At 41.5% G+C, this 20,425-nt stretch overlaps 1 protein-coding gene across 1 annotated transcript; it reads left to right on the top strand.

Moving 5' to 3' along the window:
* Nucleotides 1–4,653: 4,653 nt before the first annotated feature.
* LOC117207462 (COUP transcription factor 1-like) lies at nt 4,654–8,064 on the top strand. Its single transcript, XM_033447737.1, has 7 exons — nt 4,654–4,822; nt 4,974–5,089; nt 6,287–6,472; nt 6,605–6,718; nt 6,802–6,965; nt 7,055–7,301; nt 7,389–8,064. Exons 1-7 carry the CDS (start codon nt 4,692–4,694, stop codon nt 7,616–7,618), a joined length of 1,188 nt encoding a protein of 395 aa, XP_033303628.1. The 5' UTR covers nt 4,654–4,691; the 3' UTR covers nt 7,619–8,064.
* The last annotated feature ends 12,361 nt before the right edge of the window (nt 8,065–20,425 follow it).

The raw sequence follows: 20,425 nt of genomic DNA, 5'->3' as shown, positions 1-20,425 counted from the left end.
GATTACCCTGCGTAAACGCACCTGTAAACCCGGTTTTCCGTCGCTGAGCCGTGTAATTGCCCGTCCACGGCTCGCCTCTGTCGCCTATAATAGCTGCTGTTGCGCCAGGTCCACGCATATGCTAAAAACGCTTTGGCAAATGTGAAACCCTGTGTGGCGCCGGGAGCACGATGTTTTTTTGACCGGCGATATCTCGTAGTAAGCGACGCACCCTCGAAAACCATCGTGTCCATTCAGCAAAAATGCAACGTATTTCCATTCGCGTCGCTTACTTTGACGCTTTTATATTTATACCATAACCATAGGTATTACAAGTTTACCAGACTCGACCATACTTGGCCGTTCATCGTGTTCTCTTCCTTCCATGTATCTTTGTAACTAGCGTTATTTTATTCGGAATCGTCGCCATTCGTTCGATCGACACCGAACAAAGTTCAACGCGATTCGAATTGGCCAGGCGTTAAGTCCCTGATGGCTCGATATCATCCGTAGTTCGCGAGATATATTTGAACAGAAGGTGGAAAATGATCGTCAACGAGGTAGTTTTGGAACGACCATATCGGACGTCGTTCGCAAGCGAAACGTCTTTTCTTTTGTTTGATTCTTCCAGGAGATAGCGAACGACCTACGACGATGATCATATGCGATTTATGCATATAGCGATATCGTTACGGAAACTTTTAATTACCGACGCGTGACTATCGTCCCGTACGAGATCGAACTCGTTGCCCCGTGTTCATATAAATGTTAAGCAATAGCGCTGCAGATACGGGAAGAATCGGAATAAAATAGCGAGCAGGGAACAGACGCGCACCAGTTGTTGGGCCGGTATCACGAAAAGCAGAAAAGTATCTGTTACGTGAAATCACGGGTCTCCTGGAACCACTACACGTTGTAGCACAAGCGTCGTGCACGGCATGTACAACCGAATCACGCAATCACTGTCAATCGTGTGAAGCGGGGCACGTGCACGACCGAAACTAATCCTACGCGCCGTTAAATGAATTTAACAGTCGGATCCGACCTCCCGTTGGCTCTTTCCAACAATCGTTTGCCGATGGAACGCGCGTCGTCTAAAAATATCGCTTCATGCAAATAGATCAGACAGATCAAACGATCCACGTTGTACCACACTTGCACGGTCTTGTCACTATCGCATTACGAAAAACAATTACGTTGCAACATCGAAGCGACGTACAAAAATATATCGCGTCGCAACGACACGATAAGAGAAATGTCGCGATAATTGCGTGGATCATGGACTACACAGACTAGCGTAAAAAAAAAAGAAAAAAAGAAAATGACGCGGTAGCGGTAATTGGATCTTCAACCAGCAATTGTATCGTTAATGTCGCTTCTAACGCGCGTAGGATATCGTTGCGTGCCGAAGGAACACACGACATACAATCTATCGCGAACTGACGAAATTGTTTAAATAGGCAAATGAGGCGACGTAACACGAGCCACGCTATCATTACGATTGCGATGCAACGATTAATTATTCAGAGGCTTCTAATTGCAGTCGACCCTTTCGGACAACAAAAGTCACGTCAGGGGTGGCATAGGCTAACGACACTGTTTACGCGGAACTCCTTAAAAATTGACGACAACCTCGACAGGGTGGAAGAAAAATGTTTCGCTACACCGACGAACTTACCGGTGAGCTTCTATAATTAAACGCTCGTTCGAAATACCGGAACGCCGCGGGAACCGTTGATATCGTCTTTTCGTTTTAAAAAAATCACAGTTTCCGACGCGCCACGGTTCAGGGGAAAAGGATATCGACGATTTCGTAGACACGAGCGGAAGGTCCAGGTGGAAGTTAGTCAGCAAGGTGTGACAGGCCACGTGCTTTTTTTCTCAATGAACCCCAGACCTTGCATCGTGCTTGGACAATGAAAGATATCGACGTGAGATTATCTGAACGAAATGACTGGAAGAGTCGTTAAAAGTCTTCGCCTTAGTAATAATGAAAATTTGGAATTGAAAATTAAAATCGCGTCTTAACGATGAAAGCAGATACTAACTTGCGGAACGACTTTAAATGAAATACGTAGCACAGCTGCAAGTTAAACGGATAACTCGCTGCATAACTTTCAGCGCGAAGCTGTTCGAAAAGCTATTTTCGTTAACTTCTTTCTAATAAATAGCCGATAAAGATCGACGTCTACGTAAAAATTCTACGTAGAATCGAGAACAAAGATTTACGCGACAGAATTTCTAAGGAAATTATACAAATTATTTGCAAGTAAATATATACTAAAAATTGATAAAACTTGCATCAATGGAAAAAAGAAGAGAAAACCAGCAGGTAAAGGGGAAATGTTATATCATGAGCAGAGAAAATCATATTCCAGATTCGAATTTGATGAAACGCGATGCGAGAGAACGGTGTCGTCTGTTCGTGCTCGATCCATCAGCATTTTTTATGCGAAAGGACGCATATGACGTGACGAGGAAAAAAATTTGCATAGGAGCTTGTCGAATTTTCAACCGACCGCAACCAACTTTCGTCGCCTTGCACCGGGCACAACTATCGAAAAGTCATCGAGCTGACATTAACCCAGGTTGCAGCGCAACTGTGACGAGCTTATCAAAGTTCCAGTGATCGATGGGTTTGCATTAAATTGCTTCTAAAAATAACCCATCCTCCTCCTCATTGCCTCCAACTTTCAATTGTTTCGATCGTCCTAGACCCGATCTTGTCTTTTCTAACTTATTTCCTGTCCAAGGGTACCCACTTGCATATTAGATAAAAATACGTTCGCCATAAACTAGCGTGATATCTTGGAAAATTATAATTTCGTAGTCGTAACCGTAGCCTTTCTCCTTTACAAGAATATTATTAATTTAATTAACGTTCTAACGATTAACGATTTAACAACACGATTTACAGATATTGCTCGTTGTCGTTGATATAGCATGCAAAGTTAGCTGTCTTAAGACTCGTTATTGATCAACCCATTAATTAAGGGCCAACGTTAAGGGCCTTACGCAACATTCCATTTGCGATATCTTTTGTCGGTCAATGTACGCGGTTCGGTTCTGCCTTTTGTTACTCGTCAAAGTTGTCGAAATTTTTGGTCCGCGTCTCTGGCGTACCTTCTCTGTCCCCTTTTTTTTTTTCAAAGCGCGTAATTTTCCACGGTTACTTAGCTTCCCCTATCCTGACGAGGAATGACAAAGTTTGACTTTCCGTAGGAGTACCAGATTGCTCGTGTTCAAGCAATGGTCGACATATGTTACCTGCGTGCGTAAACGCGATGGGTGTTCGTGCAAGCAAGGGTTAAATAATCCGCCCACGTGTAACAGCACACCGGCGAACCGATAGTTCCACTACGATATTCGAACTTTCGGTCGCGTGACAAATTTCATCGCGACGAGCTTCAGGACGTTTTAAAATATCTGGCCGTAGGCGGCTGAGTATCCAAAAATCTACTCTCGCACGTTTGTCGGCTACAGTTACGAGTCAAAGTACTTCGATTCAGAAACTCTGCTAGTCGGTAACGTAGCGGAACAAATCACGACGACCATCGATAACTCCGTTTCGCCAATTGACGAGAAAAGTTGGCAAACGAAGCATGGTGAATCGGCTACCATTAAAAATTGAGATTCGTCCGCGTATCGTGCAACTATGAAACGCTTCCGTCATGTGCGTCGCGAAAGTAGTCATCGGGCGATAAAAATATTATGGCAAGTTAACGCTCGCATGCGACGGCCAGCGTTCCTCCTGCCTGTCTATGGCCAGACTATTAAGAAGTCAGGCCACTGCACTGGCAGCAGATCTCTTTGAGGGTTGATGGCGGCAACGATAATGACGGTGTCGGTGAAACTGGTCTTCGGGACGAAGGGTGCGGCGAACCATGGCATCATCCACCAGGACTCTCTCGGTGGTTTACCATCGACGAGCCTGAGCGATGCTCCACGTCACCGATGCATTATTGAGCCTGGGAACCCTACAGGTGGCCGGGCGTCCTGTTAGAACGAGAAAGACCGTGGCAGAGCCAGGCCGAGGCCCTCGACAAAGAGGGAAGTCTCGCCGGCGAAAGGGACATGGAGAACGAAGAGGTGGAGAACAGCCGTGAGCAACGCCGGGAAAGGGGTTGCAAAAGTCAACGGAAGCGTTAGGGATATTTTACGACGTCGGACTTTCCCCCCCGACTTTCTGACTTTTGTACCGTTTCGTTTCTTCATCGCGCAAGCGATTTTCTTCCTTAAGAGTCATTATCAGAGCTCGGACGTTTGCGTGAGTTTACGGGTAATCTACGATCGCTGGTCGAAAGAATAAGAAACATCGCGTAAATAATGTGACGAGACGTTATCTCGGTGTAATATCGGTGAACTTGAGAGGTGGATAAGTCGCGAGCATTGAGAGAATCGAGCGACGTTCGACCATCGTTCAACATTTCATTAGGTGTTGCAGTATGCAAGGAGCCGTGACTATATCTTCCTTCGTTGAACGAGACATCGCGTGGAGAGCGGCGATGGTCGCAACGAAAATCGGATCGCAACGCTAAAAAGCAACGCTATCGCTGTTTATTGACGATAAGAACCAACGAACATCGTCGAATCTTAGGAAATAAATTTATAATCGAATAACGAGAAAGAAAAGTGTAATTCGCGATATCGGTTTCGAACAGTTTCAAATCTGACAACTTAATTGCATTTTCACGACTAAGTTTCAGGAAAGCATGGAGGAGAGTAGCCGGGGTGAGAGTTTGTGCAAAGTTTGCGGCGACAAAGCATCCGGCAAGCATTACGGAGTACCGAGTTGCGACGGATGCCGTGGCTTCTTTAAGCGGTCGATCCGCAGGTATGCGAGGTAATTAACTTGCTGTGGTTTTCGATGTAACCGCGTCGCTAGCAAACACGAGGCGTATGCTAATATTTATTTCGCTATTAACTGTTGGTTTAAATTTAACGAAATCTAGTTGTGCAATTAAGTTCTATTAATATTCAATTCCATCGTGCAGAAACCTGGATTACGTCTGTAAGGAGAACGGTCGCTGTATCGTGGACGTTTCTCGTCGTAATCAGTGCCAGGCATGTCGGTTTACCAAGTGCCTTCAGGTCAACATGAAACGAGATGGTACGCTTCGTTTCTACGGTGATTACGTTTTTATTCTTTACTTGTAACAAATTCGACTCGGCGCTCTTTCATAAGGCTCTCTTCGTACGAAATATGCTGCAAATGTCAGACTGCCAAGCGCGCCGAAAACTCGAATAGCTTTTCGTTCGTGTGCAAACGTAAGGCATAATTTAATCTCGAAGAATCACCTCGGTCCAAAGTGATTCGCTATTTCCGCGTAATACCATACGAGGTTTACGTTCAGTTTCGAAACGTATCCGCTATTTTCGATACTCGTTCTAAAAGCGTCGTTGAAATACATCACACGTGGAACGAGAAGAAACTTACTGGAAAGTTAGCTTCGCCTTAACATACCCGAGATTCGACGTCGACACGTTCGTCAAAAGGTTTGCGGATGACAGGCGCCGATACGTCCCCCGTTATTGCGGCCGCGTACCCGCGCGAATGCACGAACATTCGTAGCCAACATCCAAAATATTACAATGCATGGTGACGTTCCGTTCGCCAACAAAGAAATAGGGAAGTTGCTCGAAGGGCTGGCGAGTAGAGAGAGAGAGAGAGAGAGGAAAAAAAAGGGTGCTCGCACCCACATGAAATTCTATATTCGTGCTTGCTCACGCCAGAATCCGGAAAGTTAGCCATGCCGCGAGCAGTGTCACAAGCAGCCTGACGTTCACAGGTTTTGTAAACACTTCTAGCCCGACCCGATAATCCAAACACTTGATTGCGCGGGGATATCAATTAGCGAAGGAGGGCAGGAAAGGTACCATTAGTGGTCTCCACACTCATGGTTTTGATTATATCCTTGCCGATGCTATAAAAAAAGCATGAAATCGATCGCAGGGTGAAGCGGGATTTTGCTTTCGTATAGCAACATATGTGGGTAAGGGATGTTTGATTTTAAACGGGGGATAATTCGTTGGGGTAATTTATAATTCTATTTCGTGCCAGATAAGACTTTAATACGAGCATTAAATTGGTAGAATTTAATCGTGAAGCTTACGATATATATTTCGTACGCGTGTACTCGAAATACTTGACGACTTAAAAAACAATTTATGCCTACCGAGGTACTACTTGATATTAAAAACTAAAATATTACAGTTAGGATTGTTTCGACGCCAATAGAATAAATTGTCTGTCTGGCCACAAATGCATAACTGAATATGACATACTAAGGAATTATGATACTCACAGCGGTGCAGCACGAAAGAGCTCCACGAAATACCTCGTCCCTGGTCGCAGCCGCGAGAAGAGGTCCGTCGGTATTATATCCTGGAATCCCACACGTTTACCACGCAGCGAGCAACCCTTACCATCCCCTTTTGTATCCTGCGCTATTTCCCTTCAAGCCGACAATGTCGGCTTTTACACCATCGGTCGGTAAGCGAAACAATCTACTCTATTGTAAATATTAATCCTAAATTATTTCATCTTTAATGTTCCATATAAAAACGTATGGGAAATTATTTCACGTTGTACAAACAGTTACTACGATACTTTTCTCATTTGTAGCACATTTTTTGCCACGTTCACCGACAGAGCCGTTAACAGTGAACACAGCTAAAGAGGACGAGGTGACGAGTTCCGAGGAGGCTGGACCGATCGAAACGAGAATCGAACCAAAGGGTAAGAATTTTCTCGTAGAAATTTCGCTAGTTTATCGAAATACGTTTGTTTGTTCGAACGACGAATATTTATGAATTTTGCAGAGGAACTCGCAAGCGCTCGACTAGCACCGTCCGTTACGAACTCTGGAGCAACGGATTATATATCTAGCTTCTCTATTTTACCCACGGAGAACATCTACGAATTTGCCGCGAAATTACTCTTCTTTGCTGTCAGATGGGCGAGAAGCATCCATTCGTTCTTACAAGTAATCCGCGTGCTCACGCGTGATCTTTATATAAATGTAAAGACGAATTAGCATCGTGTTAATAAAGATCGTTTGGCGTTTCTTTCAAGCTGCCCTACAGGGACCAAACTATTCTACTGGAAGAATCGTGGAGCGAGCTTTTCGTGTTGACCGCCGCGCAGTGGAACTTTCCAGTCGAAGAATCCACTTTGGTACCGAACGATTTATCATCCGAAAGAAAAGAGACGCTCGTCGACGAAGTAAGGAAGCTGCGAGAGTTATTGGCAAAATGTGCTCTCCTCAGGGTCGATCATTCGGAATACGCCTGCTTGAAGGCCATAGTTCTCTTCAAAGGAGGTAAAAGAACTTTGCACAAATGTTAAAATTAATCGCACAAATGTTAATTAGAGAAATCGTGCGATAAGAATGTGAACATTTATTTAGAATCGCGAGGACTATGTGAACCAGGGCGGATAACAGCGTTACAAGAACAAACGGTAGCTGTATTCTGTGAGAGGGATGCACGGAGGGTTGGACGACTTTTGCTGCTGTTGCCGCCCGCACGCGCGCTTTGTCGATCTATCTTGCAAGAATTGTTGTTCAAGCCGACGGTAGGGGATGTCAGCGTGGAACGATTATTGGGCGACATGGTCAGTGCTCTCAGGCCGACATAACGCCAATTCGACTCGGTCGGTACGATACTCTTGGGGCAAGCCACCAATTTATATCAACAATTGCTTCAAAGACAATTGCAACATTTTTGGAGGAACGATCGTTTCCAATGATCGTGAAATTTCGGCGTTTTATCGTTCGCTATTTCTTTTCAAATCACGAGGAGACAAGAAGTAATAGTACCGATGCATCGACCGTTTTCACGTCGATAAAGAAGGTTTTTCAAAGAAATCGAAAGTCGACGGAATAATTCGAGAAGTATTAAGCGTTTACGTAAAATCTAGTCAATTCTTTCCTATGCGTATTGTAAATTACAATGTGACACTATTGAGTCTAATTGCGACCTGTACATATACGTATTAGAAGTAAGTGTTCCATAATATATTAGCGAAGTGAAACGTTGCTCTTTTATTACAAAATTGTATTTTTTCTTTTCTCCTTCTTTTTTCTTTTATTCATCTTTATCGATAAATTAAAAATATCTCGTTCGTTAATTTCCTGAACCATTTTCGACATATACAGGTAGATTCGTGAACATGTCGAAGATTGCGGGAAGACGTGGGACAGGCGGAGTTCATTCACGAACGAAGAAAATGTGTGAAATCGAAAGACATTGACAGATTGTAGGCGACGCGATTGTTCGGTTTATTTCAGCAAAACCCTCAGAATTTTTGAAACGTTTATTTCCACATCACAACAATAAAATTCGTTTACAGAGTGTATGGGCATTCGCGACGTTAAATAAAAGTTACTCTTATGGATGATCATCGGGAAGATTGGCATCAAAGAAAAAAAAGAGACACTAACGCACACCGTAATTTTTTTTTTTTTTTTATTAACTAGAATAATTTATTTTTTTTTTCATTGTAGAAAAAGGAGAATGTATCTTAACTCATGGACTGCATTGTACTCATATATATATATACATATATATACAATTACATACAATCCTCAATTAAATGTTACACATAAATTCATTATAGATTGATTTCTCATTACTTTTTCGTCCTTGTGTGGCTTGCGTGTGTGTTCGTGTATGTAAAAAATATTCAACCCGAAAGCGACAACTGTCGCTTCTTTCCCATTTTCTTTTCCTGTTGTTTCATTGCCCGGAATACGTACGACGATAAAAAAAAAAAATTTCCCTCGGTTATCTTCTTAGATGTAGCTTGTAGAGTGGAAAAAAGTAGCTCCGAGTGCTATGAATTCGTTCGTTCTTTTTTTTTCAGTTCTTTTGCCTTTTTTTATCCGTGGACTAAGACAAGGACGGAGAGATAGCGAAATTGGAAGGATGGACAGACAAGGGAAGACGAAAACAAGAAGTACAAGGTGGAAGGTAACGTTGAAGGTAACGGTAACGATGGAAGATCTCGTACAAATCGATCGAAGAACGATGTCGACGAACGAATAAAAATGGGAAAAAGTTTCGGATGTGCAGAAATAGAAATGGAAAAAAAGCATCGGTGATTAGGAACTTCTTTGTTTTCCCTTTCTCTTTTTTCCTTTTCTTTCTCTGGATATTATTCCGAGATCGATAGAAGATGCAAGATCGTGCAAGATGCAAAGGTACGAAAGAGAATTTCGAAAAAGTACGATCGTGGTGTTTCCGTTCTTTTCTTTCTGCGAATTCGAGATACGAGCTCGGATATAAAAAAAAAAAAAAAAAAGGGAAAATTTTACACTGGCTACTCTTCGCTCTTTTTTTTCCACCTCCTTTCTCTTTCTTTTCTGACCGTCGCGTGAAACACGTTTGAACTATTTTTCCTGAACTCGGAGGGCATATCATCCCCCCCTCCTAACACGTTCCTTAGTTTTTCTTCGGCTTTTGTTTGCGGCTACTAAAAACGCGTAATTATTACGCGCGTTTACGATGAAACTGGGGGACAAAAAAAAAAAAAAGAAAGAAAAAACGAATGAAGAAAGTCCTTTTGCCTGCGTTGAAATCTATCTATTTTATGAAGTGTGTCCAGCTTTTCGTTTTCCTTTTCTTTTTTTTTTTTCTATAGTTTACTCGTTTTAGGAATAACTGATAATATTTATTAGTAATACCGTTCTCCTTTCCTCTCTTGCGTAACGCGCTTACATTCAAATAGACTTTTATTTTCAGAGTTACACACAGTTAATAAAATTTCGCGATTAAGCAAATCGGTCTCGCTGCGTTTGTCGTTCGTTTGCGTGTGGGTGTGTTCTTTTTTCCCTCAATTCACCATTACTACTCCCTTTTTCTCTCATCTATAATATTACTTTATTTATCTTTATTTTTAATTACGTTTTATCATCTTTATTTGTGAGGAATTGTTCTCGTCGAGCGTATCGCTCGCTGATGATCACGGTGCATCTTCGCTCACGCGCGCGCTTCAACATCGATTTCTCTCGCTCTTCGTTCTCCGTAATTTTCTTAATTAATAATAGAATAAGAATAATAACAATACGAATAATAATGGTAATAGTAGTAGTAGTAGTAGTAGTAGTAGTAGTAGTAGTAGCGTAGTAGTAGTAGTAAGTAGTAGTATCGTAGTAGTAGTAGTAATGTAGTAGTAATGTAGTAGTAGTAATAATGATAATAATTAAAAAGCGATAAATTTTGTGGAGATACGAAGGGAAGGAAGCATACACGAATTTTCCCTTTTTTTTTTCTTCCGCGAAAAGCAAACACACGAAAAGTGATTTCTCTCGTTCTCTTGCGAACTTTCGAATTTCGATGGCACGAACAAAACGGCAGCTTTGTCCGCGCGTTTAGCCAAAAGAAAGAAAAGCGACGTTAGCTGGCGCATGAGCGTTACAAAATGAAAAAGACGCGCGTACATCGGCGTCTCGCCCGATTTTTCCTGTATCTTTTCAACCAGTAGCGCGAATCGAATTCACATAATATGCCCATTATTAATGTCGTTTCGTTTAATTTTCATTACCTTTTCAAAATCCATTTTCGTTTCTTTATCTTCTTCTTTTTTCTTTTTTTTTTTTTTCATCTTTCTATTCGTTTGTTCTCCCGTGTTCGCGATATCGTCTGCGTTTATATTATACCCACGATGACAAAAATCGTCGATTCGTAATTACATTTACTTTTTCTTTTTTATCTTCATCGTTCTCTTTAAAAAAAAAAAAGAAAAAAAAAAGAAAAGAGACAAAAAAACAACACAACGGCATTTCTACTATTCCCATTCTATTTTAACGCTAATATGTAGGACAAAAAACTAACAGATTTCGGTATAATAACAAATCATCGTCCACCGAGCCCGAGACGAGTCCGCGAGTCGCCGAGCAACCGATCGATCCATAATACCCGTTTTCTTCTCTTTTTCTCTCTATCTCCCTCTCTCTCTCTCTCGCGCGCTCTTTTGTCTGCAAACTTTCGCGCGCCTAAAATCCACCTTCTCAGCGATTCTCTCTCTCTCCCTCTCTCTCTACCCTGTGTCTTGTTCTCGGCGGTTCTCTGGACGCTCTCGGGCAATTCGGCGCGACGAAATATAACAGGTTGTTTGCTCTGACGACCGTAGAGTGCCTCGTTTCTCGTCCATCTCTTCCGCTTCGACGATGGACACAACAGAGAAGAAAAAAAAAAAAGAAGTTAGAAATCTGTCGAAGCCTACGCCTCCCTATCGACGTTCCGACTCTCGTTGTTTTCTCTTCCTCTACGCCCGTAATCGATAATCACGCATTTACAATAATCCTGTCTTTACAGTTCTATATTATAGAATTATTAATATCTTTACTTCGCAGAAGTCGTATTACGAGAACCCCCGCTGGCTACCGGATACGGGACGACACTTTTTTATTGCTGTCGAGATGGTTTTTCGAAGGTTGGCAGTGACGCGTGCTAGTTAACGATTCCGTCAACTATTCCAACGGATACAGTTTCCATGCCCGATACTTTCGTTACGTCTCGTTCGTTTGAACGAATAAAGACGAGCATCGAACGATCGAACGATAGGATCCGTTTTGTTCGGCTCGCGCATCCGATCGGCAGGTTCTCGAGGCACGATGTATCAGGATATATTTCTTAACTGTGTACGATTATTTCGGTTTTCTACGGTTTGTTGATAAAAAACGGCGAAGGGCGGAGGGGGCGACGGCGTAAGAAGAGAAACAGGCAACGTTCAACGAGACTCGGGCATCTTCGTATCGATACGAGGCAAATCGTGGTTCGAACGCGTGGAGGGGATCGTACGAGAAACGAGAAACTCTAGCTACTTCACACTATGTACATTCAGAAAGGAGAGCCTCCGGCGAGCAGCAACGAGCGAGAATCGCGAAAAAATAAAAATGGAGGTCTCGCGCGTTGTTTCGACGAAGAGGCCCTCCGCCTCGACAGAGCTCGCGAATACAATAATTCTATTTCATAATTGTTTTATCATCGCTATTTCACGTTCAACTATTTCCTATTGTAGAAAGGGGGAGGGGGTCTGTGGATAGGGTTGGGGACATTTCTCTTGCTGGATTATTCCTTACTGCTTGCGATCGTTCTCTCTCTCTCTCTCTCTCTCTTTCTTTCTCTCTCTCTCTCTCTCTCGCGCGCACGACTTACTTCTCCTTTTCTTTTTTTATTATTATTATTATTAACCATCGAGTATATGTATAATATTATATATCTATATATATCTCTCCTATCTGCGCTGTTGCTTTCGAACTCGTCCACGTCCCATGCGAAACGAGCGAAGGAAACGAAACAGATCGAACAAAGACCGTAGAACTTGGGATTCGTCCGATCGAATCGATCGACGAGGATTTTTTATATATATATGTAGAGCGACTGTACATGTTTACGATGCTATCTGTTTGCGAGACGTAAGAATCGAAATATCCACGGTTGAAATTCTCCGAATAAAGATCAGTGACTACAACGTGGTAACGTTGTAACTGCGGTCTCCTCGTTCGCGTCGATTACGATCGTGCAAAATCTCCATGCGCGTATCAAACGTCAACGACACGATGCAACAGTTATATATCGTCGTGCGGATCATCGTTTTACACGCATGATTATCGGAAGAAAGAAATCTCTAACTGGGTTTTCCCTATGCGTGTGTGTACATCACAATGGTGTTGTAAGATGGCGCAACAAAAAAAAAAAAAAAAAAAAAAAAAGAAAGACACAAAAGATAAAAGAAAGAGATATATATCCGACAACTGAAACGTGGCTTATCGTCTATATATTCTTCCCTATATACGATTGTTCTTCATCCTTTATCATATCGATCGTTTCGTTATCTCGTATTTATCTGTTTCATTATCTTCCTTCCCTATGTTCCTGTCGCTGGCTAGTTTCATTTTTCTCTGCGTTCTCTATCGTATATGCGTGTAATTGAGGTACGGTAATATCTGCTTTGTAGCTCTGAAATTTGCGAGGTAGTAGTGTGTTGAGACGTGGCGCGACGGCCACCCCCGTCGCGGGCGTCGAGCGTCCAACGGCGTCGCTTTCCTTTCCGTTTAAAAACGTTTCGTAAGGCCCAAATCTCTCGCGTCCTTCCAGACGGCTCAAGGAAGCGTTAGATGGACGAACAAGATAGGAATGAAAAGGAATAAAAAAAAAAAAAAAAAGAAAAAAAAAATAGAGAAACAAAGGAGGAAACAACAACGAGATCAGGTGGTGGACACGAGAACGAAGAAGGATCGCGAGACGATAAAGTAATAAATATGTGTGGTGAGGGGAAGCGACGGCGAACGTTGCCTCGACGCCCTGTGACGTCGACGAGATCGGCCGGCACGGCGACGCCTTTCTAAAAATCCCATGGGTTCTATTGTAACAACTATTGCACTTATGATTTGTATATCAATGTCACGCTTTCACAGATGCGGCATACGTGTCAAATGTAAGAAGAGTACTGTGTTTAACAAATTCGTCCGATAACGGTGTTTAACTTTACAGAAAGAAAAGAAAAGAGAAAAAAAAAAAAGATAGTATGGAAAAAAGAAACGGTATCGGAGAAAAAGGTCGGAGAAAGACTCTTGTTGCATGGACACTCTTGCGTTAGAACGTTTTGCGTTAAACCTTACTATTATTAATAATAATTGTTATTTAATTAATAGGTACCTTTAAATGCCATCCGGTTTCCATTATTATTATTATACTATTATTATTTGCGATCTCTATCCCCGTTTTATCACCGCTCTTTGCAAGCTTCCTCCACGCTACTCTTATTCTCGCGTCTTTCGCCTCTATTTTAAAACGTCTTAAACTCTCTCCCTCTCTTTTTCTCGTATTATCTATTTATCTCTTTTTCTTTTTTCCCCTCTGCGAATATTCCCTCTTATATAGCTTACAAAAAAAAAAAAACAAAGAAAAAACTGACAAAATATATATGACGTTATTACGGTGTAGATATATAGAATAATCTATATATATATATATGTATCCGATATATATAATATAGCTTTTCCATGGTAAATCTGGTACGATAATAAACTCTTAAACGCTTATTACAGGCGGAGAGAATAGGTTCTCTTTGTTTCCTTTCTTCTTCTTCTTCTTCTTCTTCTTCTTTTTTCGTCATATTCTTCGTTATTCTCATCTGTGTATATACGTTTTCCCGTTTTTCTTCTTTCTTTCGGTATTTGCATTTGCATGCGCGACGGTTCTATTTGCGTGTATTCGTATGCACGTGTACGTGCGTTTTCCAACGCACACTGTTTGTCATCTAACCGTATGCAAGTGTGTGTGTGTATGCTGACGAAATATTCGATCGGAAAAAAGATGCGCGGTTTCGTTAGGAAAATTCTGACCTGTGCTAAGAAAACTGAATCTCAGCTTTCCTTTCGTCTATTCTGTTTACACGCACGGCTAATCCCACTGTTACTGTGCTCGTAAGAAAAAAAAAAATATTACCTTCGATTCCCTTTTTCCCAAATGTGATTTCCCTCTTCTCCACTTTCTTTCGTTCGTTTTTCGTTCACTTCGTCGAATTTGTAGTCCGGTTATGGTTTTCGAATCGTCTTTCTTTACGTTTTCAACGATACAGGGCAATTCCTCACGTTCACCTACTAATTTTTAAACCAAACTCGCTAGCGGATGCTCTCCCTCCAGAAAAGAAACGAGAAACGCAGCTACTTCCTCTTCTTCTCTAGCTTTTCATCAGCCTCTTCGTCGAAAGCGAATTTCGTTTATTCAATTTCGTTGTCCTTTCAGGTCGAATACAAGTTTCCTGGAGTGGAAAGTTTTTTCCCTTCCTTCGTTCCTCGATCGTTGGCTCGATCTTTCGAAAAGCAAGACACACGACTTTCTTCTCTCGATGTTTCTCTTCCTTCCCACACGATCGTCGGACTATCACCGAAGCAGAAATTTTGCATCCGGAGGGGAGCAGCCCGCTTAAATATATGTTTTTTTCCTGCCTTAATGTCTATGTACTTTAACCTCTATGCTTGATGTACTTAATGATTATCCATATAGTATTTAAATATTATCCACTAAAAACACCATAGATTTTATTTCCTTCGAATGATCGGAAAATGTTTTCTCTTAACGCGTTTCCTATGCGTGCATTGTTTCCGTGTGTGTGTGTGTGATGGCGCGTGCACGCGCCTGTGTGTGTACGTATGTATGCGTGTAAGAGTGTGAGTTCGAAAGTGAGTACGCGATTTCCAATGATTTATAAAAAAACCATAAAAAGAAAATAACAGAATTTGTCGATTCTACCAAAGACCATAATAAGTAAAAGAAAAATCAAAGAAATTCGGGGAAAAAGGAGCTTAAAAAAATAGTAGGGCGACGATAATAATAATAATAATGATAAAACATAGAACAATACCACAAAAAAAAAAGGAGGATCAACCCGAGGATTAGAACTGAAACGTGACGATGGAGAAAAAAAAAATTTGATAATCGAAAAACAGAAAGAAGAAACGCGCGTTTATTCCCATTGGTCGAGAAAACGCGCGCCCGCCTGTCAATCGTATTTCCGTTTCACTTTTTTTTTTCTTTTTTCCTTCCTTTTCTCCGCGTTTTTAATTATCGAATTTCTTCTCGATTGAACAGGCCGTCTCTGCCTCTCGTTTTATCCTGACTTCGACAAATCGTTTCTCTCACTCCAAACGCGGCGCGCTCACGGGTCTCTGTCAACTGCGTCAACAATTTCGTACTTGCGATCAGTTTTTTCTTTATCGTTACCATTAGAATTAGCATTATTATTATTACTATTATTATTAGCATTAAGATTATTATTATACGCCATATCTTATGAGTCCATTCCCTCGTTTTTTTCTTCCTTCTTAGATCTCTCGTCCGTCGTCAAATCAAAATTTTACCAGCAATCCCTTTACGTCCCATCTAATGTCTAATTCCTTCCCGTTTTCGAATTTAAAAGAAACCAAAAGAAAAGAAAAAAAAATAAAGGTGTGTGTGTATATATATATATATACGCACACACATATATATACATGTGTATATATATATGTATATAGTGATAAAGAAAAAACATACACCATGTGCCTCGACGATACTACGTGATCATTTCAAATGAAAGGGAAAAAAACCTAGTAAACGGAAAAATAGTTATGAAATCTTGATATCCTGGCAGGCATTGCCGGAACGAGCTTCTCGGACCAAGAAAAAAGAGCGAGTTTTCTTTTTCTCTTATGGGGCCTTACGCGGAATTCACGAAAGTAGCAAAAAAATTCATCAAATCATTCAAGACGCAAAAATATATAGGCGGTAATAGTAAACCGTAGATAGTAGTAATAGCGTAGTAGTAGTAGTAGTAGTAGTAGTAGTAGTAGTAGTAGCATAGTAATAGTAGTAGTAGTAGTAGTAGCAGTAGCAGTAGTAGAAATAGTAGTAATAGTAGTAGTAGTAGTAGTAGCAGTAGTAGTAGTAGTAGTAGAAATAGTAGTAGTAGTAGTAATAGTAGTAGTAGTAGTACTAGTAGCAGCAGCAATGCTAGTAGTAGTAATAGTAGTAGTAGTTAATAGTAAAGTATTCCATAGTGGTAAATGATTATATAGTAGAAGTTTTTTTTATAGTAGAATAGTAGCAATTAAAGTAAACTAAAGTAGACAAAAAAATGAATTAATTACGGTGAAATTATCGTAACAGCAGGGCTTGCGTTCGTCGCACCTCGTCCATTGATTATTTCTCTTTCTCTCTTCTCTTTTCTTTTCACTAGATTTCTATCACATCCTTTAAATGTACGTCATTATCGGTCAACGATCGAAAATACAGATCGAGGCGATCGGAGTGACGAGGATCGACAAGCCCTGCGGTGGCGCAAATATTAAAACAAAAAAAATAAAAACCATGATTATATCCAAATTAGCAAGCACGATGCAAAAAAATGCATGCGCGGAGGTTGTCTCCGTCGGCAATGCGCAACTTCTGTATTATTTTATTTTTCGTCAAGAAAATAGCGTTCTCTCTTTTTCTTTCCAAGCACGTGTTAACTTCCAAGTAACATCTTTTCCGCTTGTCTCTTATTATTCAGCGATACTTTGCCTTGTTCCCTTCCCGCTCAAGAATCATCCTTCTCTCTCGATCTTCTGCGAATTATTCGGTGAATCGGAGATCGTACTTCTTCCTTGGGATCGGTTTGGCGACGAAAAAACAAAAAAGAAAAGATGAAACGGCGCGTGTTGCCGCTCTATTTTCATTTATGGATGAGCTATCCGTTTTGGTTATTTAGTTCGTTATGCATGCAACCATCGTTCGGAAAAATACATGGATATCTCTCCTCTCTTTGCTTTGCCCACATCGTCTTTCGTCGGATCCTTTTCCACGTTCTTCTATTTCTCGCTTTCTCCTCCGTTCAAAGATCCCACATACCATCCTAGACGTGCGTATAATAATGTACGTATATTTATATATATCTATATATCCATATATATATAATGTACGTATATATAGTATGCGTGTGTGTGTTGAAGTATGCGTAGATCGTTAAATCCGTTTCCCTTTTTCTTTTGCGTTTGATGCATTTCGGTAAATTGAAGTAGAGTATCTTTACTTATTTTTTTCTTTTTTTTTTTTTATTTTCATTTTTGTACAGCCGCCCTGGCGTCGTGCCGAGGGTCGCGCCGGTTTTCCCCCCTTCCATTTCCATCTCGTAATTCTTTGTTTTTTTACTTTTTTATTTTTTGTAATTTCACACAGTCCACTTTTTCCCTATATTCTACAATATAGAATATATGTATATAATATATATGTGTATATAAAACGAAAAGCTGTCCTCCTCCCTTTGCTGTCAATGTGATGATGATCCGTTATTTTCGGCTCTATTTTCTATCATTGCCTGTCCAGTTTGTCGTCCAGCCCTTCTCGTTCGATCGTCGTCCGCCCGCGCACCTATACTTTTCGCCCGTTACGTAACAGCACGTTCTGCAGCACCGTGTCGAAACGGCGTCCCGGAGTCACTTTTGCATTTTACTATCTGCTTTTCTTCCATTTCTCCTGTCCAAACAAATTTATTCCTTTTGCTTCTCTTTCGCGAGCAGGCGACCACGCCGATCCGGCGTAGGCTTCTCTCGCCCGATCGTTCGTCCATCGAGCCTGGCTCGTTGTGCGTCCAAATGTACTCTGTACGTTCTATCGTAATTTTCTTTGTCGTGAAAATCTTTTGAAGTTGGTTCGCGTCGATACGTGTGTAAATTCTTCCCCCTTTTCCCGATGATTTAGAGCTCGATAGGCCACGAGTTCGCGCAAATGCATACTGGTAAATACCGAAATTCTATCGATCGGCGATTTTCGTTCGTTTGCCAGCAGTGGCGAGCAAGAAGGGTCGAATAATATTCTCGTTGTCGAAAGATCGATCTCGCCCTTTTTTCCATCGTTCCTCTCACTCCCTCTCTCTCTTTCGCTCTCTCTCTCTCTCTCTTCGCGCATTCTTCTTTTCTCGCCATTTCTGGGCTGCTCCGACTGTTTGCTGTTTCGATATCGAATTTGCTTGTTATTTTGCGTTTCTACGCGTATCTATCGTCCTTTGACAAGTCGATGTTTCCACCAGCACCGAGTACCGAGTACCAACAGTTTCGAGCAAATTAAAAACAATTACACGCGAATCGTCAACGTCGTTAAAGGAATTATTAATCGATCGGAGATTTTCGTTGATCGAGTTTCGGCGAGTGCTAGAAACATTCGCTACGTTGCTATATAAGAATGATAGTCTTCTCGTCAATTTGGTTAATTAATATGGTCCCGCGATCGCCTGCATACTCGCAACGGTATTTTCTACGCGTTCGAACGTCTAGCGCCATCGTCGAAACGATTTTTCTAAAAAAGAAAAAAAAAGACACCCGGAAAAGGAAGAAAAGAGGAAAAAGGAATTCGTAACTCGTACTTTTTTTTCGGTCGTCCAATCTGACGAAACTGTTTCGACTCGGACACTTTGGGTGCTTCGGTGCCTACGATATGCAGAGTACGCGTAGAACGTACATGTACAGCCCTGTGTATCGGTTTGTCGCGAATGTTGACCTGACCGAAAAGCGTTCGTAGTGCCTTTCTTCTGGCCGCGATCTATCGTTAAACGAATGAAAACGTGCGGCGACATATGTAAGCGTCGATCGGTAAACCAATTCGAATCTCGCGATCGAACGGTTCTCCACTTTCGAGTTTGTTGGAATTTCTCTGCAACGTACGATTGGCACGAGGCTTGGCATGTGTATTACGTGTTTGTGTGTAGTTTGCGCGTATTCGTTTGTAACAACGGAAAAATAAGATATAAATGCGTTAAATATCTATATATATCTATATATATATATATATATATGTATGTATAAAAAAGAAGTTATAAAATGTATCGGCAAACGGGTTAACAGAACAACATTCACGAACGTGGCAATCGTGCGAAACAAACGCGTAAACCGAACAGGAAAAACGAAGAACGTGTATAAATATTTCTTGCGATCAAAGAATTAAATGGTAAACGGTCGCGTCGAACGAAAGAACGCGAGACGAATCAACGGAGATAAAGAAGAACCAGAAAAACCAAGGATTGGTGTAAAAAAAACAAAATCGCAAGAAAACACTCGCCAACGTTACTTATACTCTAACGGCGCGTTGTCGTTCAGCGACGCGTACTCCCACGCAAAACGATTCCGCTTGATAAAATTGCTCGATAATAAAAGAATAAAAGAGAAAAAAAAAAAAAAATTGTGGAAAACGCGAACAACTATATGTATACGAGTCTATTTTCTTTGTACGCTTTGCAGCGTCGTGTCTTTGTATTTTCTTCGTTCTTGCTTTCTTTCCTCCATCTCTCCGCTTTGCGGTGCCTTTATTTCCCGCCAAATTAGAAAAGATACACGGTAGTTAACCCATGAGGTAGCGAATGAATGAAAAACAAGCTCTTCCTTCTCGTTAACATCGTTGTTCCCTTCCTCTCTTCTTAGCTTCTCGCTCTCTCTCTCTCTCTCTCTCCTAACGTGCCTTTTCTCTCCGTCTCTAGTGCGACTTCCTTCGATCGGTCCAACTGCCGGAAACAGCTATTTTGGGTTTTAGTATTACTCATCTCGTCTCGATTAGCGACGACCGATCGCGTGCTTTCTTTCGATTTCACGCGATCCTCGATCGTCGCACGAGTTCGCTGGAGAGAGCATCGATATGAACGACGGCACACCCTGACAACTATACGATATTTTATCCTTCGCTCGTGCTTTGCGGTCGTCCTTGTTTAAAGTGTCGCGTGAATGTTTCAACGTTTAGGAGAATGTTGTACGTTTCGTCGAGCCGCTGTCTCGTCTCGTTTGGCAGTGACGACACCACTAACTGGTGTAATTTCGTTACGTATATTATTGGCGATCGGCGTTGTTCAACGAGACAGATCAAAGAGATCCAGTCATTGGGGAATCGATCTCTTCGAGGAATCTTGGTCCTTCGATATGAGAAACACGAT

Source organism: Bombus bifarius, unplaced genomic scaffold (assembly GCF_011952205.1).
Source record: "Bombus bifarius isolate JDL3187 unplaced genomic scaffold, Bbif_JDL3187 scf7180000008030, whole genome shotgun sequence".
Lineage (NCBI taxonomy): Eukaryota > Metazoa > Arthropoda > Insecta > Hymenoptera > Apidae > Bombus > Bombus bifarius.
This window is presented reverse-complemented; position numbering and strand designations above follow the sequence as displayed.